The sequence below is a fragment of the Falco peregrinus genome, chromosome Z (genome assembly GCF_023634155.1).
Source record: "Falco peregrinus isolate bFalPer1 chromosome Z, bFalPer1.pri, whole genome shotgun sequence".
NCBI lineage: Eukaryota > Metazoa > Chordata > Aves > Falconiformes > Falconidae > Falco > Falco peregrinus.
In genome coordinates this window covers 16361298-16383355 of record NC_073739.1, presented here as the reverse complement: position 1 = coordinate 16383355, position 22058 = coordinate 16361298, and the positions used below count along the sequence as shown (strand labels likewise).

At 47.1% G+C, this 22058-nt stretch overlaps 1 protein-coding gene across 1 annotated transcript in view; it reads left to right on the top strand.

The window, feature by feature from the left end:
- CORO2A (coronin 2A) overlaps window positions 1-22058 on the top strand; it is a 62224-nt gene that overhangs the window by 27455 nt on the left and 12711 nt on the right. The window contains exons 2-3 of the mRNA XM_055791475.1: window positions 12446-12646; window positions 17871-17987. Coding sequence (XP_055647450.1) covers window positions 12446-12646; window positions 17871-17987 — 318 coding nt within the window. The remainder of the gene's footprint in view (window positions 1-12445; window positions 12647-17870; window positions 17988-22058) is intronic.

Below are 22058 nucleotides of genomic sequence, written 5' to 3'. Positions count from 1 at the left end.
CAGCCTTTATGTGCTGTATTTCCATACCAGGATTGTCATACAGTCTTATGAGAGATCTGTCATCTAATAGGATGCTTCATAGGCAGTGATCTTGTGCTTCAACAGGCTTAGTTTGGATGAACTTGTAAAAAAAGCTTTGAATCAAGGTGATCTTATAGTAGCTGGTGGAGTAAGATGCCTGTTTGTATCACTGGAGTTAGCAGCAAGCCTCCTCCCTGTACAGCTTTGAGTCGGTGAAATATTAGTGTGCATTGGCATGTGGACAGAAGGGACCAAGGACTTGTGTCTTGATGGATGCATGTCAGGTTGATGCATGCTGGGTGCTGCCAGGCCCTCAGATGTGCTGTGCACAAAGGCAGAGAGAAGAGCTTAGATCATGTCTGGAGTCTGGTCCCACAGAAGATGGGCACTGGCGTGGCCTGGGGGCTGTTCGGGGGAAATAACCAAACTTTCTGTAGACAGAGACCTCGGACACCTTCCCTGAAGGAGCTGCAGATGACCTAGCCAAAATGAGATGTTTATTGTTCCCACTGGGCTTGTTCAGCTCCTTTAAGTTCTCCAGATGCTGTTTTGTGCTGCTTTAATGATATGTGATGTCTGCTTCTGCAGGTCCAACCCTTCTGCTCACCATCATCTTCAGCTCTGCATCTGGATGGGATGGTCTCTTACCTCTATGGATCCTTTTTGCAGTCCCATACAGTTGTTGAGGTTTTAATCTCAGGGAAATAGGGCCTGCATGTTTTCACAAGGGCAGTAGAGAAAGTTTCAACCTGAATGCTGCATCAGACAAATGAGCTCAGGTTAAAATTTTGGCTTTCATTTTCCCTTATACCACTCTTAATAGTTAGCCTGAACAATGGTACATTTGAAAGGAGCTACTCTGGCGCATTAATGTCAGGAATGATGGCCACTGCTAAACAGCTTGTCTTGCAGCACAGCTCTTGGTACCATAATGAAACAGATTGTTCTGCAGTAGCTGTATCTGATTCAGCTGTCTTGCCCTGGATGTTAAGAATTGCAATTCTGACATTAAGATTGCAATTAAAAATTGCTTAAAAGTGAGATACTGGATGCCCTGCTGAGGGGGTTAGTGCAGCTAGTACAAGCAGGTACAGCCTGCCACGCTCAGGACATAGCAGGCTTACTGCACATGAAATCAAATCATTGTGTGATTTCTCTGTTCCAGCTCTGTGAGTCTGTCTCCTGTCCAAATCAGGGTCAGCTGTAGCTCCGTTGTCATTGCTAGTCTTTTATTGAGTCTGCCTGGGAAACACCACTGATGGAGATTCATACATTTCCCACTCCTGTGACTCTTAGAAGTTTAACTGCTGCCTAATTGGAGACTTCTCTGATGCGGTTAAAACACATGGTTTTTTACTTTCTGTCTCCCCTAGACTTTGAAAGTGGACAATTTATATCCTCTTTGTGGCAACCTTTTCTGTGTTTGAAGCCATGAAACCGTCATGGCTTCCCTCCATCATCTCCACTCTGAAGCTTTTAGGATTTCTTAGCAGGTCACACAGCTTTGATCACTTGTCCATACCACTCTCCACTGAATTCTCCTATCAACTGTCTGGCACCTTTTGCTAGAGCAGTGCCCAGAGCTGAAGGCTTTAGGCAGATGGTTCCAGCTTTGGAGTTTGCTGGTTCCTCGGGACTGGGAAAGAGCAGAAGGCTGGCACGCACTGAAAAGCATGAAATATAGGAGCTGAGCACGCTAAGTAGGATTTCCTGCCCCCAAACTTCTTGGTCAGGTTACAAACCCATCTCCCATCTGACCTTCATGTAGTCTAAATTCCTCCCTGCTCTGACTGGGTGCAGCACAGCCTGTGAGATGTGCATGCCTGTTTACAGGGCAATGAGACAAGGTCTGGTTCTTAGCTACCCCTCCTTTCCTGGGGTGACACTGTCATGCTGCCTGGCTGTGGTTCCCTGGATGAGCTGAGGGGATCTCATTGGTGTCAAAGACACTCCAATTCCCTCTGCTTCTACCTGTGATGTGACACCCATCCCTTTGTGCTCTGTTTTACCCACACCAGATACTTTTTATGATCTAATTCGCTCAGATGCCTTATTCTGTTTTTTTTTCTTTTTTTTTTTTTTTTGTTGTGTTTGTGTTTTATTTACTTATTTATTTTATTTCCTCCCCCACCTTGTGTTCATTTTCTGCTCTTTGAGCAAGAGAAATTGGCTCATAGATGAGACTGAAATTGCCAGAAAAACAATATGCCAGGGTGTGTGCTGGACAGGTCAGCTCTTAACAGTATGTGGAGCCACATCCAAGAGCTGGTATTTCCAGGAGATAAGGTGCCCATCAATCTTCTTTTAGACCTTCCTCAGGATTTAAAGAAATAACTTCCTGATCTGTATGCCCTCCAGCTCCTGGCACAATCCAAGGCACAATGCCAAGGATGTCAAAGCCACCAAAGATATCAAAGACTGTAAAAGGCAGAATAAAGTGCTGCCAGTGTCTTGAGTTTCCAGACTATTAGGACTGACCTGGCTGCTGTGACTCTTTCACAAATACTGTGCACCAGAGGAGGAAATGCTCTCAGTTGGACCTGTATTAGGCTCCCATATGTCTGGGTTTCCTCAAACATGTTTCGCTTTTTTTATGTGGTTATTTTTTCCAAGAACAAGAGAAATTAATCCAGAATTCACAAGTTTCATGCACAGTGTAGGCAAATCTGTAATCCTAGTGTAAGTGGGATGCAACAGGGCAAGCAGGAACATGCTGGCCTATGGTGAAGCACATGTTCAGTCAGTTGGACATGCATATGCCTATTTGTTTTGTCTAATACTTCCTGGAGAGTAGCAAATACGCCACAGCATAACTTTCCCAAGACTGCTTCTGAGTGCTGCAGACCTTCCTAGAGTTCACAACCCTTTTAGGAGCTCACACCTTCAGTCAGGAGCTAGGATCTTTGCAGTCAGGTTTCATGGATGAGTGATGAAAAGTTAACTTTTCATAAACAACCTCATAGAAGAGTCAGACCTAAAGCACAGCAAAGTCCCTTCAGTGCTGCTGCATTGTATTTCTGAAGACAAGTGGTAGACCTGGATTATCCATCTTTAACTGTTCTTCAGAGGTCTCCTAAGCATTTCCATGTTCATGTCTGGTAAACATGAAAGGGCTGAGTAGGCTATGCTTGAGGGTATCAAAGTACTACAGTGGTTTTCTGGGCATCTTTTCAGGTGCCAGGAAGGAATCCCACCTGCTGTCAGCACTGGGCTGAGAATTGCTACAGCTTTACTGTTTTATCTTATATCAGACCCATGTTGCAGCCATGACCTCGCTTCCTCTGCCTCCTTCTGCTGTATTCTGGACCTTGGGCAAGAGATGAGAATCTTTTTACATTTGAGACCAGCTTGTATGATGGCTCCTCTGCTCTGTAGTTGAGGTTCTCCACACGATCAGATCTGTGTCTCAGGGTTGTCCATGTTGTGTCCTTCCTCATTCAGCTCAGAGCTGAGCACCCAGAAATGCCAGTTGTGAGAGGCTTCAGGGGATCATTTAAAACTACCTGTATGACCTTGCTTATCTCTTGCAGTTGCATTAACCTGCTTAGAGAGGCAGAGGAGCTGCTGCTTCTGTTTATGCTAGCAATGAGGAACTATGAAGCAAATGGATGCATTTTACTGTATTTGACATAAACCACTGCATGTTCTTTCATGAGATAGTGCTCCCCATGCTAGGGCTGCACAGCTTAATGGGCAGAAGCTGTCTAGCAAAGACTGTCCGTCCTGAAAAAGCGTGTGCTGATTGCCTACTGCAAAGTGGTAAGCAGAGATCTGAGTGGGGCTTGCAGGGATCTCTATCCTACTCCAGGACCCTTTGGCAGCTTCAGAAAAAAGTCTCCTTAATGTTCCTTGTTGGAAGAGGTGGGAGTGACAACCACAAGGTCCCAGGACTTTGTCTTTGAGAGCTGGATGAGGGGAGGATAGTGCTAACCACATTTTTTGCATCAGCTGTATGGTTAGAAACACACACGCTAGTACAATCTGCACTGTCTCCCTCCATCCCAGTTCCCCCTCCCCCCACAGGGAGGCTTGTGATATTGGGAATTAGGGAATTAGGTCAGGATGATGGGGAGGGAAGGCAGGAGGCTGATTCTTGGATTGCAAAGGCTACCTTCCTCCTTTCTCCAGGATGCAAAGGCTTCTGTGCCATGCTGACAGAGGGCTGATGGTCCATTCACCAGTTCCTTGTCAGTTCAGCATCAGTCTCTGTGCTGATGGCACAGAGCCCTGAGTTGCAAGTGGGGGGAGATCTTCTACCTCCCTGATCAGAAGAAAGGACCCAGACCTCAGCTCCAGCTGCCTCTCAAGGTGGGGATGTGCTGCCATGGGCACTGCCCCGTGTGCACGGATGGTCTGCGTGCCCTTGCTGTGGGCATCCTGGCTCCTTGCTGTCCCACAAGCAGGTGAAGTGAGCTGGGGATCCCTGAGCTGTGGTTACAAGCCTCACCTGGTGCTGCACACCCAGGGTTTTCAGGACCTTGAGCTCTGCCTATGCTGACTCACCCTGCTCAGGCATGAATGTGCAAGGGGAGACTCGTTGTACACTGGGGGCCCTCCAGTGCAGGGAGAAAGCTAACCCCATTAGTCTTAAAAAACACCCAGGGAAAGTATATTCTTAAGGGACTGTGCAAAACATATAATTTTGGGGCTTTATAAAATGTACAAATATGGTATTTTTTTTGAGGTGATAGCGCAAGTTTTTGCAGTGAAAAAACAGTCCTGTCGTGCTGGCAAAATGTTCTGTATTTTCCCACACTTTCTCCCCTCCATCCCTTATACCAGTTTCTATTTGCACAGTTATAAAAATGGTTGCCCCTCCAAACAGCAGTTTTTATGGAATGGGGAAGAAATGTGTTGTCATTGCTCCCTGTCAGAAGAACAGATGGGAGAGCTGAACCTGGAAGACAAACTTCAGGTTTATTGGGTTGAAAGTGCACATCGCATGGGCATACATCTTGGTACGTTGCCACTGGCATTTTTAGGGCAGTAAAAGATACACATGGCTGAGATCCAGAGGCCTTAGAATCACAGAACAGTTGAAGTTGAAACTCGTATCTTGATGTCCTGCTCAAAGCAGGGTCAACTAGGGGAGGTTGCCCAGGACCATGTCTGGTCAGGTTTTAAGTATGTCCAGGGATGGAGACTCCACAACCTCTTTTGGCAGCCTATGCCAGTGTTTGACTAACATCACAGAAAAAAAGTGTTTCTGTGTGTTTAAATGGAGTTTTCTGTATTTCAGTTTGTGCCCATTGCTTCTTGTCTGTTGCTGGGCACCACTGAGGAGAGTCTTGCCCTGTCTTCTTTACCCTCGAGACCTCCTGAGGTGCTGGTACATATTGATAAGATCCTCTTGAGTCTGCTGTTCTCTAGGGGAACAGTCCCAGCTCTCTCAGCTTCTTTTCATATGAGAGATAGTCCCAGTCCCTTTAACATCTTCATGCACCTAGACTGGACCACTACATCCATGTCTTTTGTACCAGGGAGCCCAGAACTGGACACAGCACTCCAGGTGTGTCTCACTAGTAGTAAACTACTTCTGAGTAGAGGGGAAGGATCACTTCCCCCAGCCTGGTGGCAACACTCCTCCTTATGCATCCCCAGAGGCCATTGGCTTTCTTTGCTCCAAAGGCACATTGCTGGCAGCTTATGGTCAGTTGCTGTCCACCTGGAAACACAGGTTGTTTTCTGCAAAGTTGCTTTCCAGACAGTTGGCACCCAGCATATGGAGTTATTCCTCCATAGGTACATGACTTGGCTCTTTCCCTTGTTGAAGTTCATGAGGTTCCAGTGGGCGCATTTCTCCAGCCTGTCGAGGTCCCTCTGGTTGGCAGCACAACCTTCTGATGTATCAGCCACTCCTTCCCATTTTGTGTCATCCGCAGATTTTTTGAGGGTATACTCTGCCCCATCATCCAGATCATTAATGAAAAAGTTAAGCAGCACTGACCTCGGTGTCCACTCCTGGGGCACACCACTGGAGACTGGCCTCCAGATAGACTTCGTGCTGCTGATCACAAGCCTTTGAGTCCAGGGGTTCAGCCAGTTTACAGTCTACCCCAGGGTCTGCTTATCTAGTCTGTACTTCATCTGTTTGTCTATGAGGCTGTTATGGGAGACAGTGTCAAAAGCCTTGCTAATGCTGAGATAAGCTACATCCAAGTCTTCCTAGTCTTGGACTTCCCATAGGTCTCAGGGGCCCTAAATACCTTAAGGACCATCTTAGCAGTTGTGGTGGATTGGTCCTGGCAGGGTGCCAGATGCCCACCACAGCTGCTGTATCGCTCCCCTCCTCAGAGCACAGGGGAGAGAAAATATAACAAAAAGCTCGTGGGTTGAGATAGGGACAGGGAGGTCACTCAGCAATTGCCATCACAGGCAAAACAGACTTGACTTGAGGAAATCGGTTTAATTTGTTACCAATCAAATCAGAATAGGATAATGAGAAATAACACTTTGCCCCCACACCTCCCTTCTTCCTGAGCTTAACTTTACTTATGATTTTCTCTACCTCTTGCCTCCCTTAATGGCATAGGGGGACGGGGAATGGGGGCTGCGGTCAGTTCATCACGTGTTGTCTATGCTGCTCCTTCCTCCTCAGGGGGAGGCTCCTCACGCTCTGCCCCTGCTCCAGCATGGGGTCCCTCCCACGGGAGACAGTTCTCCACCAACTTCTCCAATGTGAGTCCTTCCCATGGGCTGCAGTTCTTCACAAACAACTCCAGCATGGGTCCGTCCCACAGGGTGCAGTCACTCAGACACAGACTGCTCCAACCTGGGTCCACCATGGGGCCACAGGTCCTGCCAGCAACCTGCTCCAGCCTGGGCTCCTCTCTCCATGGGGCCACAGGCCCTGCCAGGAGCTTCTCCAGCACAGGCTGCCCATGGGTCACAGCACTGCTAACCTCTATGGGCTGAGGGGCACAGCCTCACCATGGGCTTGACCACAGGCGGCAGGGGAATCTGGAGGCACCTCCTGCCCCTCCTTCTGCAATGGCCTGGGTGCCTGCAGGGCTGCTGCGCTCACATAGACTCTCTCCAGCTGCTGTTCTGCCACCGCTTTTTCCCCCTTCTTAAATACACCATCTCAGAGGTGCTATCACCATTGCTGATGGACTTGACCTTGGTCAGCAGCAGGTGCGTCTCAGCGCTGGCTGGCTTTGGCTCTGTCAGACATGGGGACACCTTCTAGCAGCTTCTCACAGAAGCCACCCCTGTAGTCCTGTGCTACCAAAACCTTGCCATACAAACTCAATGCAGCAGTAAAGGCTGAGGTGAAAAAGACATTCAATGCCATAGCCTTTGCAGAGTCCTTTCTCATCAAGTCCCCATTCCCATTCCTCAGCAGGCTCACATTTTCCCTAGTTGTCCTTTTACTGCTGTGGTACTTGTAGGAACATTTCTTGTTGCCTTCCACATCCCTTGTCAGATGCAGCTCCAGGTAGGCTTTAGCTTTCCTAAGCCTAAACCTGCATGTTTGGGCAGTGGTCACCTTTTGCCTGGTGTCCCTGCCTGTTGTTCTGCACTATGGATGGCAGCAAAGGAGAGGAGACTGGAAGGAAACCTAATGACTGTGATTGGCAAAATCTGAAAACAGAGAAGAGGGAAGTGAACATTTAAAAGTGGGAAAGAAGGACCATGCAGAGAACACTGCAAAGCCCCTTGGCAAATCTTGCCACGCCAGCATGGGCCTGGGGAGGTAGTGGATGTCCAGGGCTCTGTCTGGCATTGTGAGCAGCAGGGGAGCAGATGTAGCCCTGCTACTGTCAAGATCTCCTCATCCAGCTCCCTTTTCCTCTGGAAGCGGGACGCTGTGTGTCCAGGTCCAGAAGGTTCTGCAGTGTGGTGGGGCCTTGAATGGGAGGAGGTAGGTGGAAAGTACAGCCAGAGCCTCAGCAGCTTTGGAAGAACTAAATAAAGTTACTCACACACCAGGGTCTTCTGCTTGCCATGGAAAGATGGGGGAGAGGGGGATCCCATGGAGGTGCCTCTGCCTCCTGCTTTAGGTATGGTTTTGCAGATAGCTCCCTGTGGCCTGTGGGATTGGCTCTGATGCTGCTTGCAGTCCACTGCTGCCCCTGCCCCCAGCAGTGAGGAAACCTGCCTCCTAATGTTGGGGTGGCAGGATGGGCCACGGAAAGGTTGAGGCAAACGTGGAAATGTGTCAGTGTGACATGGCTTGAATGGACTACGTTGATGTGAGATTAGCTGGAGTGGAGCATGGGAGTCATGTCGGAGCTCAAAGGCCATTATGGAGAAGGTGGCAGCTGCTTTGCAGGACTCACCCAGCACGGGAGAGGATTCAAGGTGGGCTTGCCTCCAAGAGGGAATGGCAGGAAATGCTGCTGATGACCTAAGTGGCCACTGCTGCTCACTGCCAGGAAACTGCTTCTGTTCTGTGAGGAAGCTGTTGAATAGCTGACAATCTTGCAGGGGTGGAGAATAAAAGAGGAAAGAGCAGTTACCTCTGGCTGGTACAGGAGGGCAGTGGATAACCTTACATTGCTCTTCTGAAGCAGGCACTCAGGAGCCGCTCAAGTACAGACCTGTAGTGAAGTGTTTTGCCCAGCCCAGCTCTTCCCGGCTTCTTTATCTGGGCTGCTGCTTGGCTCGCCGTGTGTCTCACTGCAGCTGTGTTTGGAAGTGGCATTTGGCACTTTGGCACCGTAGATGTGTATGGCACTTTGAGCCACACCACAGCTCCTTCTGGGGGCGGGAGATATATCAGAAACTGGCATCTCCTTGCACTTGTAAGCCAGGGAGACCCTTGTCTCCTACACAACATTTGCAGAGCTGGCTTCTCTGCCACCTGTGTAGGGAGGCAAGCCCAGCTTTTTGCCAGCTGCACCAGAACAGGTTCCTTGAGCCCTGGATGGGAGATACTGTGAAAATCATGCTTCCTTTCTTTGTCTGGTCATGAGTGTTTTTCACCCAGCTCTGCCTTTGTTGTGGTGCTTTCTTCTGTACTTGTTGAGAGGAAGGAGTGGGATGCCTCTCTACTCTCTGGTCAGTCCCCCTGCTCCACCTTCAGCCCTGGAGAGTGGACACAGCACTCAGATTGTCTCTCCTGGGAACATATGACATTGCATCTAGGAGAACAGAGTGGTAGTCAAGATGGTTGAAGTACCAGATGAGGTGTGATTAAACCAACTCCTTCCTTCCAGGAAGACAGAGGGAGGAGGGGGAGGAGAAGTGACTGGAAAACCTGCTATTTTAGGAAAAAACAAGGAAGAGACTTGTAGCTATAGACTGAGGCCACTTCTGTCCTGCCATGCAAACACAGGAGCTGAGCAGAGAGGCTGGGCCAGGACTGCTGATGGAAACGGGGGTACCAGTGACCTGTGACTGGTTCCTGCATTGTTCTGGCAGCAGTGGAAGGGCAGATCTGGGCAAATCACATGAAGGCAGACTGCAGTGGGGACCTGCTGGGGGGATAAATGTTTCTGTAGTCCTTTTAGTACCTATACACCCACCCATGCAGTTGGTATTAGGCCTGTATTTATACATAACACAGCATTTGGTGCATTGAGAGCTCTGATGGAGAATGGTGACCTCTTTTCTCTACAACGATCTTCTTGTATGCACCATAGCTTCCACTGTCTAATAGCTGAGATCTGTCAGAGCCCTGGCCAGGCTGTTCTTGTTAATAGCCAGCTGGAAGATCTCATCTCTTGCTGAGGAACCACATCTTGTCTGCTGCATGGCTTGTAGCAGGCAGATTGTACACACAGGGCCTTATTTTACTTAGTGAAGATGTGAGCTTTTTCATTTGTAAGGTTTCAGTATGGTTTGGTGGCACCATGCCCTAGGTTTTCTCCAATTCAGCCTCCTGTTCAGAGCAGGACTATTATGAACATTTGAATAAGGAGAATATGTCTTTATCTAATGAAGTCTTGAAAGGATTTCCAGGGATGGAGACATATCACCACTTGAGCAACTTCCAGTGCAGAACACTCCTCCACACTCCTTCCAAACAAGTTTTTCTTCATGTCCACATGTCTGCTTTATTTGGGTTCAGCATCTCCCACTGTGCCAGATGCAGTCTGCTGATGCTGCACCTGTTCAGGCTGTTTTTTGCCATATTTTATTTAAAAAGCTTTTTCTTTTAATGTTGAGCTTTCTGCTGTGGCTGCAATTATGTCAGGAGGGACACTGTTCTGCTAGGATTGTCTTTTCCATTTTTATGATATTCCCAGTTATATATTGCCCTGCTGTCCAGGCTGTAGGTGCTTTGAAGTCCATTCCTGTGACAGCTGAACCTTAATTCTACAAACTGAAATAGGAGAGAGCTTGTTTCCTAAGCACTATCCAAACTTGGGCATTTAATTCCTTTTATTTCCTTTATTCCTTATTCAGAGTTACAATTTCACAGGTACTCTGCATGGGATGTTAGTATCTTGCTGTGTGTTCCTGCTCTCTGGTGCTGCAATAGTGAATATATTCTGTGTACTTGGTGACTCCTTTCTCCAGAGGAGCCTTGAACCTCCAGACCACACACTCTGTCCCACCTCAAGCGCAGTTTAGCTAGAAGTTCCTTTGAGCCAGGCAGTTAATTTCCTTTTGGAAAGATAACGTTCCTGCTGTAAGAAGGAACTGCTGCATCCAGACAGTACAGTGATTTCCCCGCCTCCACCGTGATGCGAGTAAACCTAACCACTAAAGCTGTAATGAGTGTGAAGGTGTTTGAGAATGCTGCACATCTTGGGCTGTTTGGGGAGCTAGTTAGCTCCATAAAACCTCAGCTTTCTTTCTGTCTGTGAATATCCCTTCTTCCAAGATTATTTTCCCAGGATCACTGCTTTCTTTTCCAAATAACTTGTGTGTCTTTGTTTTTGTTCAGCATCAGAGGCCTCACTGTATCAGAGATCCTTTGCACCTAATGTTTTCTGCACAAGAAATCTAATCAGCTAAGAATATGGAGAAATGTGGGTAAAACGTGCCAAGGTAAAAGCAGGCAACAAAAATGACTGTGAAAGCAACCGGTGATCTGCCAGGACTGATTTTTTACAGGCATATGTATTTGTCCAAGGTGGGGTTTGGTCTGAGCTGTGCCAGTAGATTGGGAGGAGGTGGGGAGTAGGCCAGGACTTGTGTCCTAGCACTATTCACAGCCCAAATCTTCCAGTGTGACATGAGCTTTGCAGATCTTTGTGTTGATGGATGCTTGTAAAGCTCCAGTTCAACTGCCCAGGATCAAGCAATACAGACTCCTGGCATTTAATAGTCATCCCAGGAGGATACCGTCTTGTGCCAGCAGCAAGGACATTTTGGTTTAGAATTGCTTAGACCTCTGCTTGTTGGGTGATGATGCACTTGGGCTCCTGCCATTGAGTGCGTGCTTCCCTTCAAACACTTACCCTTGTGAATGAGCTAAGTCTTGCTGTAACACAAAAGGGGGAACTCTCTCAAACTGGAATATCTTTGATCCAGCAGCACTGATAATACCATTCATGAAATGCACATTCAGCAGATCAATATGGGGCAAACCAAGCCCTCTCCCAGTCTTTGCCTATATTGATTGTGTGGGGCTCTTTTTCACCCATAACCTTCTTGCCTGATGTACATTTCTTTTCCTTTGGGCAGTAGGATCTTCTCACCATCTCTGCCATGTCCCTTTTACTGTCTAGGTTTTGTGGATGGAGCAGGAGTTCATAGTCTGAATTGCCTTTTCTGTCCAACACCGGTAGTTTCCTATTTGAAATTAGTTGCATCAGTTCCATCAAGCTTCACTGCTCTCTGTGGGAAAGGATTCTTGTGGTTAGCATGCTTTATGTATCTCATTTAAACACCGTTTAAAATGCTGTCTCTCAGAGGGCTGTAGTGCAGTTATAAACCAGACATGCAGAATGTCATTGTCAGTGGGGAAAAAAACAGCAGGTGACTGTAATGATTACTATGATCTCTCAAACCTCTTTTTTTCCCTTCATGTGAGCAAAATTTAGACTAGCTTTTGGTCCTAAACCACCCGAGGGCCAAATGAAGCCTGCATCCAGACTGACTTGTTCACTCGCCATCTTTCAGGCTTTCCTCACCCAGAATATATCTTTCATGCTTCCTGAGTTCTGAGCTACCAGGATTCAATTCCTCTTAACCTTGCTGCCATGTGGCCCAGCCCCCAATGATAGGGATTGCTGGTGCATGCACAGGCCAGCTGGCTGGTGGAGGAGAGGGTTGTCTTTTCTCCCCTGCACTCTTTCCATCAGAGATGTGCAACAGGTGCAGAGGCAGGTCATGCCAAAGGGGTGAAGACCAGCAGAGAAAAATGTGGCTGCTGCTTTCTGGCTGAGGGTTGGTGCAAGGACCCCAAATGGGGGCGGAGGGGGGGGGGTGAGCTTGTTCTGGAGAGAGGGGAGTGGGGGTCTGCAAGCCATGATGGGATAGCTGATTCTTACGTCATGGGGTATTTGTTGTGTTTCTCCCCTTGCAGATGTCGTGGCACCCACAGTACCGCAGCTCCAAGTTCCGCCACGTGTATGGCAAAGCTGCCAGCAAGGACAAGTGCTATGACTGCGTGCCCATCACCCGCAACGTCCATGACAACCACTTCTGTGCCGTGAACCCCCACTTCATTGCAGTGGTGACTGAGTGTGCGGGTGGGGGGGCCTTCCTCGTCATTCCCATCCACCAGGTGAGCTCCACTGAGGCGAGCTGGCTTTTGAGAGCACATCAAGAGGTTGGAGGAGGGGTTTTCTAGGAGGCTAGACTGCACAGACAGTATTCAGTTAATACTGTTGCCCAAATTGCAAAATGATGGAAGGGCCGCAGATGCCTTGACAGGTGATTCCCGAGATGTGTGTACTTAACATTGCTCCTTACAGTTTTTTGGCACCTTCCTTCATTTCAGATCTCATTTGCCTTTCTTGTATAATCAGCAGGAACTGTGCTGTTCAGATGTTTGTCTCCTAGGACAAATTGCAAATAAAAAAGCAGTTAGTAGATACAGAGGGCAAAAATTGAAAGTTGCTTTAGTGGCATGGCTTTAGCTGTGACCAGAGGGGCATGTGGTATGTTTTGCACTATCTTTTCCTTTGTGAAAGAATGGAGGCATGATTATCAGGCTATGAAGCTCTAAAGCTTCAAGCAGTGATGCTGGAAAAACTTCCCTTTCAGAAACAAATCTCATGTTTGTGGGTTTTGATGACTTAGGGATCTGATGAGAGGGAGGATCTGGCCATCTGATGTTTATTGCTTCAGAACAATTAGGCATGCCCTAATGTGGATTAACTTCTATATGAAATTATGAACTCTCTAGAATCAGGACAGAACAGATGAAAGGTAAAAGTTCAGCCTTTAATTAAAAGTTAATTGATAGTGTTATTGCAATGCCACTTTTTCAATGTATATTTGCTAAGGATGAAAGCGAACTGGCTATGCTTGAAGAACCTACACAGTTCCCGGCCCTTTTAGACTTTGTTTATTCAGCTCCTCACTGCTGGTGCTGTTCAGAGACAGTCGTTCTAAAGTTAACCACTACCCTGTTTTCCTTGACTGAGTCAGTTCTGTCCCCTCGACCATGATCTGTTGAGGCTGAATAACTTGTCTTTATCACAGAGCTGCATCTATAAGCAGGCAGCTGGTGACTGTGGGATGTGGGCTGGGTGGGACCCAGCTCTCAAAAGTGTGGGCAAAATGAGCTGAAGGTGTTTGCACTGCTTACTATTAATTCTTCTGTCTTCTCACCTTTCTCAGCTTGGCTAGTTTTTAGTAGCAATTCTTCCATTCTTAAGATCTGCTCAGATACTCCACCCAGATCTGAAATGCTGCCAGCAGAAGTGAAAGGCATGGTAGAATTAGAAAATACAGAAAAGGATAATTAAAGTACATCAATGAAAATGTGAAATTGCATTCATGTGAAGAAAGACTTCAATCAGTTTGGGAAAAAAAGACAAATAAATGAGATATATAAAACTGCGAAGAGGCTGGGGAAGAAGCATAAGGAGACATTCTCCTTGATTTGTGTGGTGAAGGGGATCCTGGAGACCAAGGAGCAGACTGTTAGCAGCAGATGTGAATGCTTCTGCAGTTCAGATGTGGAGCTCACTGCTCTGGATGCTGATAAGCCCAGAAGAATTAAGGGGTTCAAAACAGGACAACTTTGCTAGAGTTGGAGAGGAGCTGGTTTACAGTGTTCAGATGTAGGTCCCCTAGTTCAGGAAATCCCTTGAGGATTGACCTTTGGTGATGGATCAGGGAAAGGATATGTACGTGCTGCACTTCATACAGCTGTTCTCTGAATACCTGTTCCTTACTGATGCTGGGTGGGGGAGAGCAGCCTTAGTCACCCACAGAAAGAGGATCCCTGACTCTGGGGGCTGTGATACCAGTTACTTTTTTTCATGAGACGCTTGCAAACTGGTGCCACCTAGTAAAAAGCAGCAGCTTTTGGCTTGTGCTTGTGTTCGTGGTATTTGTGGCTGCCACCTCCTCCTGTGGTGGTGACCCATGGCAAACAGTGTACTGGGCTATAGCTATGCCCCTGGCTGCCAGGCCACCAAAGGCAGCCTGGTCTGGAGACATGTGCCTGAGACAGTATTGTCCTCTCATGATGTACAGCTGATCTGAGGTTACTTTTGACTGGATTCACAGATAGCAGATACATCAGAAGCATGCCACAATGTGGAGGAAATGCCCAAGAGCCAGGATGTCATGTTTAGCCAAAGTTGGAGATGGCAGCCAGGAGAGGGAGGGATGCACTTCTTGGGGAGGATGAACAACCTGCTCAGGGAGCTGCTTTTGTCCCTTCAGTGCCTTTTTGAGTTAGTTCTGCATGTGCTGCTGGAGGGACTGCCTGCTCCTCCTGGAGGATGTGCTCAAACACAGGCTCAACCTCACTCTGTTTAACTGTGCCTCCTTGCTTGTTTGTTGTGGTCCTCTCCTGCTGAGTCATGGACACCAAGCTCTCTCATCTCTCCTTGAATAAATACCACTTCTTGCCTTGTGCATCATTCTTCCTCTCTGAAAGCCTGGGGGTGAGGCAGAGGTTATTTAGGGAAAGAGCTCTTTGCCATAGATACCCTCCTTTCAGCAGGCCTTTGCATTCAGCCTGAAGAGGAATTAGTTGAATGTTTGCTACCACTTGGAGAATGGTCTTCAGTTGCACAGGGTGTGTCAGTTAGGTCCTCCTGAAGATGTGCCATTGAAGCCAGCTGGGTGAAATGGCAGTACATCTCACCAGGGAGGGAAGTGGCTTTGGCCACAGGGGCCGCCTGGTGCCTGTAACAGACAGAAAGCCGTTATAAATCCTGCAAGTCAGACAAGGCATGGCCTCAGCGACTGTAACTGGGAGATAAGATGCTTTCCCACAGTGTGACCTGGGTGTAGATTGGTGTCTGACACAGATGGGTTGGGGAGATGCATGAACTGCATGCCAAGGAAGGATCTTGACTCAGAAGGACAATTTTTTAGCATTCCTTTGAAAGACGAAGACCTGCCTTTTTGCTTCACCAGTGACCAGACTTGGTTGGCACTGCATCTGTCTGTTCCTTTGCAGTATAAATTAAAGGGATAGCAAAATGAGAACAAAGTCCTGAGAGACAGTGAGATATTTGTATCCAAGTCTTCGCGGTCTCTCACTGTGTCAGCACTGGGTGTGAATGGGAGGATGTATGTGTAATTGTGTAGATCTCCTAGACACAAACTCCACTCCCTTCTCCCTGGGGGTGAGGACTATGAAATGGATGACCCCTCAGGCCTTACCTGACTGACGCCAGATGTGAGTGCTGTGCTGTGACTGTGTTAGTGCCCTTTGGAGAACACCTGGGACGTAGGGCTGACCCATCCCACAGTAATCTACCCTGCACAAATCTGCTGGGAGAGTTTAACAGCTGTACCATTAGAAGTGGTTTTTTTTTTGGTCAAAGAACTCTGAGTTTGGCTATGTTTAAAAAATGCTGGGAGTTTAGAAAGTGAGTGGTTGAAAAATGACACATTTTCAAGCTCTGCAAATAATTGTGAACAGCAGGTACCTCTGCATGAATGACAACATATCTAGTAATTGAAATAGTTTTCGGTCTGTAGAATGCGTTTTCCCCCAGCATATGAAGAGCTTCATTTCCACATGCAGATGTGTGTCCAAGACTAACAGCCTTACCTGTCATATATGTTTGTTAGCAGCCTGGGGGTTCATGTGTTGTGGGTCCTGCTCTGTCCCAGGGCTGCAGGGCTGCACTGGGGCAGGTGAGACTGGTGGTTGGGAGGGCAAGGGCTCATTTTCCAGGGCCAGTTGAGCCTGCTGGGGATGTGGGGGTAGGAAAGCCTTGCAGGATGAGGCAGGCAAAGCGGGCTCAGGGCAGCCTGGAAGTCTCCCAAATGGAGTGGGGAGCAGACAGGCAGCCAGCTCTGGGAGGGACAGAGTTCCCATAGGGATCAAGGGATCCCTGTGGAGCTGGCTGCCCAGCCCATTGAGTTGTCAGCTTGAAACCAAGCGCTGAAGCCTACAAAAGGACACCGTGGGCGGGGGAACGCTGCTTATTAAAGGCCTTTTATCTCTCTTCTGCCTTCCCAAGTCACTTTGCATTGTTGCTGTTATAAAAGGGAATTGTTTTAGACTGTAGTCTAAAAAAGCACAGTCTTTTACATTTCAAAGCCCTCTAAGTGTTCAGTTTAAAGCAGGTTAGTCCTAGTCTATGTGACAAAATTTCCAGTGAAGCCAGAATAGTTACACATCGTGATTTGTTCTGCATTCAAAACTGTACAAATTTTCAAGGCTGGGAAAATTACATCCTAGCCACGCCACATCTGGGTTAAAGCCAACTCTGGTTCCCCTTTGCTGTGCACTCCTAAGGCCCGCCTCTGGAGAGGTGCAAGGGGGTACGCCAACAGAGGTGGCTGCTTTTCAGTAGAGCATGCATTTGCGTTCATTTTGATTTACAATTCTTCCAGGTGGGATAAAAGTAAGCAGGTAAGCATCACTAGCTCGTCACCATGTCTGTCTTCTTAGGTGATTGAGCTTTGATCTTGAACAGATGTCTGGGATGCAAGGTGGGTCCCGGAGCTCTCCATACTTCTGCTCCTGACAGGAAGAAGCAAGTGCTGCTCCAATGTTAATAAAATCCTCAGCACCCTCCCTAGCACATAAAAAATGTACCGACTTGGCTTTGTAGCAGGGACTGCGCCTGTATGGGTTTATCCTGATGCAACACAGCCGCCATGTGGCACTAGGGCCTCAATACTCCTTAGTGCACTTTGTGCAGGATTTTTACCACTGAAGATGCCACCCAAATATGGCATTTTTTTGGAGTCTGGAATGCTGATTGAATCCTGTGAATGGCTGGATTTCAACACCATCAGAGAGAAGCGGATGGCTTGCTGAAAGAAAAACTGCATTTGTAATTTGTGTCACAAACGTATTTTTGCTTAAAAAATATATGCTTGCTGATGAGGCCCCCCCGGGGCCCAAAAAAAGCTAAAACATGTATCTCCCTCCCAGCTCCCCGCTCTGCCCCTCGCTTATCAGAAATGTCTTCTGAGACATATTCTGGTGTTTTTTTCCTCCCAAGATATTTAAAAAATGTGGAAGATTCATCTAATTTTTCTTTCCCCTCTAAGTTTTATTCTATGGTGTCTGAACCAAATACTGACTTCTGACTTCAGCAGTCTCAATTGCTGCATGTGTACAGATTTCTTTATAGCCGTGTGTGCTCAGGAAGGCCTGAGCACTTTCCTTTCTTTTCAGTGGTGTCAAGACCTGCCTAGCAGGGACAGCAAAACCCCATTCTCAACAGATAGAGAGCACCCAGGGCATTTGGAGCATAACAAGCAGAAAGAGGTTTCTTACTGGAGCTAACCTGGATTTTCAATGTCCTGTAATTCCATGGCTCGCCTTAGGTTTGATGATATTTGTTTTTTTCCAGACAGGCAAACTTGACCCACATTATCCCAAAATATGTGGGCACAAAGGGAATGTTCTGGACATCAAGTGGAACCCATTCAATGACTTTGTAATAGCTTCATGTTCAGAAGATGCCACAGTAAGTTTACCAGCTTGTACTCTGTTATTACCTGGTGAATGTGCTTTTTTTGGGAAAGAAATGAAAAAGAAACAAAAAGGCTCACAGATGAGATGTGAAAGCTTATATATATTTACACTTATAAAAAAAGTCAAGTAAGAGGAAGATACCCTTCTTTCTCTTAAGGTCAGATCTGTGTGATCCCTTTCAGATCATATATGAGATCAGTGTGAGGAGGAAGATCTGTTTTGTGGGGGCTTGCATCTCTTTGGGTGTGTTTGCATGAGAAAAACAGAATATGAATTTAAAATGAAATGACCATTCAAGTTTAATTGCTATGAAACTATTCCTTTACTTCAGAAAAAGCTTCAGCACAATGTAATCTGGAAGAGCTATTTCAGATCAGTTCCCTTCAGAGCAAGTTTGAGCTTGTTCCTGTACTCATTTTCTCTGTAAAAGTCATGCTGGATTAGTTATGGTTAGCTGAGGAGTCTGGGTCACACTATTCTGCAATAAGTGGTTTGGCTGAAGTTAGTATAATTAAGATGCAGTCACATATTTTTACTCCAGTGTAGGTGCAAACTAGTAATAACTACTAATAATTGGAAGTTTCAATTCATGTTTGTAAGGGGCAGTTTAGCCCATATATACCCATTGAAGTGTCACTTTCCATGTCTGACAAAAGTGTGATGTTAACTTCTGTGAGTGAGGATATCTGACTAACTGCTGTGCTTTTTTCCAGAGATCCCACACGTGTTTTCTCCCACTGGGTATATTTACCCTCTGCCACACAGCATCAGGGAAGCTTCCCTAGTTATTTCCTCTAACCCTGGCTTGGTGCACATCCTTTGCCATTTCAGCTCTGCCAAAAATCACTCTTGAATTGGAAATCTAGGCTCTTTGAATTGTCCTTCCTGTTTGGTGACTTCCTTTTGCTTCTTGGGATATTCATGTCTTTTTTGAAGGCTTCTTTTGATTTCGGGGCTGCCTGTGAAGGTTTTATTTTATCTTCTAACCTGTATGCCAGGTTCTCATGCTGTCTCGGAGAGGATTTGTGGCAGGAAGGCACCACCATGACTTCTCTTTTGAGCCTCAGATGAGGAATGAACACCAGCTTTGAAGCCTTCTGCTGCAGTTACAGAATCACAGAACCATTCATGTTGAAAGGGAGCTTGGGTGGTCTCTACTCACATGTCCTTTGCGGGTCTGTGGGGATGAGTCTTGGAAACCTCCAAGGGAAGAAGATTTCACCACCTCTCTGGGCAACCAGTTCCTGTTCTTCATTGCTCCCATGGAGACATTTTTTTCCTTATATGCAGCCAGAATCTCTGCAGTGTAGTTAGGGATCACTGTATCCCATCCTCCCACCCTGCACTTCAAGACAGAGCCTGGCTATATTTTCTCAGTAGTCTTGTAAGTATTGAAGGCTTCTGTCAGTTTTTCCTGAAGCTGTCTCTTATCCAGGCTGAGCAAGCCCACCTCCCTCAGCTTCTCCTCACAGGCCAAGAGCTGCAGCCTCCTGAGTGTCCCTGTGGTCTCCACTGGAGTCACTTAAGTGTATCAGCATCTTTCTTGCACTGGGAGGTGCAAAACCAGATGCAGTATTCCAGCTGTTGTTTAATGATTGCTGAGTAAAGGGGAAAATCACTTCACTTGATTTAGTGGCTATCTTCCTGTTCCAGACAAGGATGCTGCTAGCTTTCATCTCTGCCAGGGCATGATGCTGGATCATATCTATTCTATTGTTTACCAGGACCCTGGGGTCTGTACAGAAAGGCTGCTGTCTGTCAGCTTTCTTTTCCAGTTTCCTACTGAAACTTGGCACTGGGTCATTCTCCAGGCTAAAGAACAGAAACACTGAGCTTGTCACTGGTCTCAGCACCAAAAGTTGTTCTAAGAAGTCTTGCTGTTTGTGACTGTATTCTTTTTTCTGGCGCCACCCTCCCATAATCATCTGGTATTAGGAATTGGTATCTCAGGGGTCCCCTGCATAGTGACACAGTGTAGGGACACGTCTTCCCTCCCTGCTGAGCAGTGAGGACAGCAGACTGCGTTTCTTAGTATGACTATCTTTCCTTGTACCTGGTAGCTAGACCACAGGGTGGTCACTTCATCCAAGCCCTGCTCAGAGCGGGGCAGTAGAATCAGATTGCTTCAAGCCTTGTCCAGATGAGCCAGGAAGATCTCCAAGAGTACAGGTCCCGTGGCCTCACTGGGCCCTTATTCCAGGGGTTGAGTACCCTTCTAGGGAAAACAGGTCTCGTCTGACCTCCAGGAAGTGTCCCTATTGCCATTTGCATCCATTACCTTTGGTGTTCTCCTTGTGCACCACCAGAGTCTGGCTCCATCCTCTTTGTGCCTTCCTGCAATGTAGTTGAAGGGCAGCCAGATACTGAACAACTTCTTTTCTTTCCAGCTCTCCTCAGATTTGCTGTGCTTCCAACCCCTCCTCATCTCAGTGCTTGCTATTGGACTCACTCTTTGTGGTCAACATCTGTCTGGGCCTGGGCTGTGCTGGAGAGCTCAGATAGGACATACTCTTGGGACATCTCCATAACAGCACTTTCTCTGTCCTGAGAGAAGTGTGAGGAAATTTTTGGGGTCCCAGAGCTGTCCATCACTTACACTGGGCTGGACATTAGAGCTAAAGCCTTTCCTGAAGTCTGTTGTTAAAGGCCTGGTGCTCTCTGCTATTTCTGAGCATTAGCATAAGCCAGCATTCTGGCTTGTGTGCAAGGACACATCTGACTGGTCTTATTGGCTGGGTCTTCCTGGAACTTTTGAGGAAGGCCACAAACTTCTGTGAAGGTAATGGAAATTTCCCATCACCCACATTTCTTAGCGGTTTCTTGGCCATTACCCAGCCTTTCTAGAGCTTGCATTGATGGTACCACAGCTATCTTTTGTGATGTGTAGCTGAAGCACACAGAGTGATACTTTTGGGCACAGGAGGGGATGGATAGTCCCTGTGAATGCCCAGTGTCCTTTCCAGTTCCTACTGCTGCTTCAGACAGGCTTAGGACTGAGGCCAATGCAAGTGACCAAGGGCTGAGAGTTTGAACAGTATGGGGAGAGGGCTTATCCTCTTACACCTTCTGTTCCTTTTGGCAAATTATTGGGCATGTATGAATTCAGCTTGTTGAAGATCTTCTCCACTGCGTTAGAGGGGCAACTCTATGCATTTTGCTTTGCTTTGTCAGATTTTCTTCACGATGCAGCAGGCTAGACAGCTTGTGGATTGTTCCTGGCAGCTCTGGCTCCATGACCTGCTTTTTCTGCACACTAAGCACTGGCAATTTCTGCCATTTAATGCACCCTGAGATGCCAGCCAGGGGCTTTTCCCTGCTTTTCCCACCAGTCATTTCATAGCATGGGGAGTGAATGATTCATTCCTAGGCAGTTCTTCTCAGTGTGAACACAACCTATTTTTCCCTTTGCTGCTCTCTAAGCCCCATTCCTTTAGTGATAGTTGTTGAAGCTGTAGAGTATGATGCTTCCTTCTACTGCTGTAGAAATTAATTTGGAGGCTACCAGACCCCACAGTCCTTAGATGTCTAGTGGGCTTGATTCCTCAGTGGGATAAACACCATTGAGAACACTGAGAATGATGCTCATGGTCTTTGCCAGCAGGTCCCAGAATTTGTGCCTCTTGTTCTTTGGCTTAAAAAGATGTGATCCTCATCAGCTAAACAATGGAGACTCAGGCAGATGTGACTAATTTCCACAAACTATCTGCTTCAACGAGCTTTTCCCTTTTACTTCAGAGTAAGTGCTAGAAAAGTTATGATAAGCATAGTGATTTTCATTGAGGTTAACCATCTGTTATCATCCTAAGTACTTGTGCTTGTAGGGGTAGTGTGAGAAAGACTCATTTTAGCTGCATAGGTTCAGCCCCTTTTGCAGGTTTCCTCTACTGTCTTCTGCCACCCCAGGATGACAGAGGACTTTTGTCTTCATGCAGCATTGTTCTAGAAGATCTCAGGGCTGCAGGTAGAGCTGTTACGGAACAGCACACCCTCCCAGTGTTGAGTGACTTCAGTGTGGTGGTGCCCAGTCTCTCTGCTCATGGCATCTGCCATGTGGCCACCTGTG